Raw genomic sequence first — 4,078 nt, 5'->3', positions numbered from 1 at the left:
CAGCCGCTGTCCCTGGTCACCAAACCTGCTGACTGAGGCACAAACCTCCCCTCCTGTCCTTCCCCACCCTGTCCCCTCCCCGCTGTACATTGCAGAAGCCACAATCAAGATTCGAACGCAGCCAAAACCGTTATTGGTCAATATTTGACCCTTTCTGAACTCTTTGGGGAGCAGGCTCTGGAGGGAAGGGGCTTTCTGCTCAGAGCTGCTGCCAGCGGTCAACCTAAAGACTGTTTTTATTAAAAAAAAAGGAGAGAAAACAAAAAAAAAGGAAAAAAAATAATGGAATAGACCCTCCAGAAGGTGCCGCCGAGGGGGATCTCTGAGGGAGGAACTGATGCCCATCGCTGCCGTGGGGCACGGGGATGGACCCTCATGGTGGTGCCAGCCCCAAACACGGCAGGCGTGGGCTGGAACTGGCTCTCCGTCCCGGATCCAGGAGCAGGAACGCCTCCAGCTGCTCCCACCATCCTGCTCCACGCCCTGGCATGGAGCTGGTGCTGCTCCGCTGGTGCTGCTCCTGCCCTCGCTCCTGCTGGGCTGGGCAGGGCCTGGGGCTGAGCCCTGGGGGGTTGTGTTTTTATCACCTCAAAAAATCCTGTTATTTTTCACAAAAGGAAATAAAAACTGCAGCTGCAGCCGGCGGTGTCAGTGTGGTCTGTGTGAGAAGTGCTCGCCTCTTTTCCTCTGCCACTTTCCTGGGAAATACCTCGGGATGGAATTCCTGCTCCCGAGGTCCAGCATCCTTAAATACCTCTGTCCATGGGCTCAGGGGGATTTTGGGGTGCCACCAACAGGGTACAGTTTGCTGGACTCACCCAGGCATCAGGACAGGGGGCGTTGGGTGAACCAGTGCCTGAGGAGCCGGGCACTGGGAGTTACTGGTGTGTGCTGGGTGCTCTGGGGCTGCTTCTTCCAAACCAGGCAGGAAAAGGGACCAGCAGAAAACCAACCCGATGGATTTTCAGCCCACTTGGAGCCCTCATTCAGCTCCATACTTGGGTGTATCAGGACTCTTCCCTCTCCTCATATTTCAGCAGAAAAAAAAACCCCAATTTTCCCCCTGGCCCTCACGATTTTGTCTCTGTTGCAGACTGACCTGGAGCTGCACCTGCCTGGGGTTAATTTACAGGGTTCACAGCCCTGTTCCATTCCCCCCTGGAACTCCCTGCCCTGCTCCTGCCTCCCAGGCCCAGCCTGGCTGCTCTCTGCCTGCCCCTCACCTTTACTTTGGGGACCACCACGCTGTCCCCCAGCTCCCAGAACATCGCTGATGGGTGAGCCCATCCACAGCTGCTGGGTCTGCTGGGACTTTGGTGCATTTGTGACGCTTTTTCCTGCTGTTGTGACATTTCTCCTTTCCAGTGCTGAGAAGCCCCCAGGGAAGTGTTTGTAAGGAAATGGAGCAGCAGGCACCTGTTTGCAGGTAGAGGGGAAAGGGAACTTCACGGGAGTGAGGAGGATGTGTCTGTGTTTTCCAGATGTGTGAGAGATGTTGGCATCCATATCTGCAGCAGAAAACACCTGGATTGGAGGATTTTCATACAGAAAATCCTCATAGAGTTTTTCATACAGTTGGGCAGAACTACAAAAACTCCCACCTGAACCAGGCCCCAGCCACAGGCACTGACCTGAGCCCTGGGGCCACACCTGGGGCCAGCTCCAAAACCTTGAGCAAGCTCCTGATGCCTTTGCAAGCTTCAGCACGAGCGTGGCTGCTGCATCCAGCTCAGGACCATCATGTGGGCACAGCTGGGATTGCCAGCTTGGAGCATCCCTGAGCTGCCAGAGACAAGATTTGGGAGCTGCTTCCATTATTTAAATTTCCAAATTATTTCAATTTCTTGCTTTCAGAGAGAAAAGCCGGTGTGAATTCTGGCCTGGAGCTGGGGAGGAGCAGCCACGTGTCACACAGCCGGGCTGAGGGGATTAGGGTGTCACCCAGAATGTGCGTGGCCATCGCCTGTAAAGAGCCAAAATTGAGCTTTTTTTGAGAGAAACCGTTCCAAGAAAGTGATTTTTGGTGAGGAGGATGCTGAGCCCCGCTCTCCCCAGCACCAGGAGCAGGCTGGGGACAAGCAGCCCCCTGGATTGGATTTCATGGGACATTAGAGGCATGGAGAGCCCTGTCACAGGGATTAAACCCCAGCCAGAGCCAGACAGCCCCAAACAGATGTTGGGCTCCAGCAGGAGAATATTCCTTTGTTTGACTCAGTGCTTTCCCATAGGGACAGGGAACATCTGTTCCACTGCCTGGTGCTGCTCTGGAGCTGGGGCAGGCTGGGGGGAGCCCTGCCAGGGGCACCTGGTGCCCAAGCCCTGCCCCTGGGCAGGAGGTGACGCCAGGGGAGCAGTGCTGTCCACAGAAATTGGGTCCTTTTTGGATTTTCTTGTCCTCGGGAATGCTCCTACAGGAGCTGTGTCTGCCCGCGGGAGGGGACTGGAGCTGTTCTTTAAGGTTCCTTCCAACCTAAACCATTCCCTGGTTCTAGACGAGGGAAACTCCGGGGTTTATCTTTGCTGTAGAAAAAGAACCTGAAAAAATCCAGTGTGTTTCCACTTGAGATGGTGTGATCAGGAGGCTCCACTCAGCTTTGGACAGGTTTTGGGTGATGTTCCTCATGATTTAACTTGTCCTCAGAGCCGGGGGGCGAAACGGAGCCGGCAGCTCAGGATGAGGGAGGCCTGGGATGCTCCCCAGCAGGGTTTGGCTCTCGGGATGTGCCTAAAGGGGGCCCAGGAGAGCTTTTGGGACAGCTTGGCAGCACCTGGAGCTCTCCTGGCCGCTCTAATGACACCTTGGGAGCACCTGGAGCTCTCCTGGCTCTCTCTGGACACCTTGGCAGCACCTGGAGCTCTCCTGGCCGCTCTAAGGACACCTTGGTAGCACCTGGAGCTCTCCTGGCTCTCTCTGGACACCTTGGCAGCACCTGGAGCTCTCCTGGCTCTCTCTGGACACGGGGCTCCTCCCGTCACCTCCCCCCGATTGTTTAATTGCAGCCCTGCCCCCCCGCAGGCTGGCCAGGCGCTAATTGAAAAGCCTAATGAGGTCCCGGGGGTCTCCTGCAGAGATGGAGCTAATTAGGGGCTGCGCCACGGGCTCCGAGCTTTCTCCAAACCCCTTTTTCCTCGGGGGCTGCAGGGGAGGGCGCGCCAGATGTCCGGGGTGAGGCTGCAGCTCCCCTCCTCTGGGCTCCTGCCAAAGCAGCTGCTGCAGAGGCACTGGCTACACTTAATACATTTTAATTAGCGTCATTAAATTCTGCCATTTGCTAATTGTTCCTCCTTTTGATCCTTTATCCCGAGCAGATTAGCCCTCGGGGGGAAGGGGCGGGCTGGGGGGCGCAGACACGTCGGGCGAGGTGAGGACTTTATTATCCTGACACCAGACCTCGGGACAGCGGTGAAAACACCCCAATTAGCGCTAATTAGGGCCAGATCTGCGTGTCCAGCCTGCTCCGGGAAAGGGCCATCCCCAAAAGGTGAATTTGCAGGGATTGGGGAGAGCGGAGGGCACCGGGAACGCCCCAAAGCTGAGGGGGGGAGAACGGGCGCAGGTGTTGGGCGGTCCTGGGGCTGCACCCCGGGGTCCTTGGGGGTCCCGCCAGCCTGGGATACCCCAGGATCCATGGCCAGGAGGCGAGGGGAGTCACTGCTGCTCCTCATCCTCAGAAATGCTGGATCCCGTGCTGCCCGCGGTGCTTGGGGCAGAATCCCAACCCCCGAGGCACAACCTTGGCCTGAGCTCAGCCCCTCGGGACTTCCAGGGGGTGCGTGGAAGCCGAGCATGAGAAACAGCCTCGGTTTTCTGTTTAAATCCCAAAAAAGCGCTGGGCCAGCTGCTCTGGTCTCCCTGGAAAGGCTGGCACGGGCAGCAGGGACTGCTGGAATGTGCTGAATGGAGCTGAGATTCCCCAGAGATCGGGAAAAAGAAACCATGAGAGGAGAAATTCAGCCGCATCTCCTGCCACACTCCAAGGAGGATTATTCTCTGTTGGTTTCCATGTGATGTTTTTGCTGTGTTTTAGGGTCAAAACTGAAGCGACTGGAGCGGGCCATGGACCATGGAAGAGTGTGA

The 4,078-nt window shown here is 56.7% G+C and overlaps 1 protein-coding gene across 1 annotated transcript in view; it reads left to right on the top strand.

The window, feature by feature from the left end:
- Positions 1-4,078, top strand: part of LOC102039905 (transcription factor 7-like 1) — a 7,716-nt gene extending 3,638 nt beyond the window's left edge. The window contains exon 4 of the mRNA XM_031065084.1: positions 4,029-4,078. Within this exon, the coding sequence (XP_030920944.1) occupies positions 4,029-4,078 (50 nt within the window). The remainder of the gene's footprint in view (positions 1-4,028) is intronic.

The sequence above is a fragment of the Geospiza fortis genome, unplaced genomic scaffold (assembly GCF_000277835.1).
Source record: "Geospiza fortis unplaced genomic scaffold, GeoFor_1.0 scaffold658, whole genome shotgun sequence".
Lineage (NCBI taxonomy): Eukaryota > Metazoa > Chordata > Aves > Passeriformes > Thraupidae > Geospiza > Geospiza fortis.
Note: the sequence above shows the minus strand (reverse complement) of the source record. Positions and strands in the feature narration are given on the sequence as shown.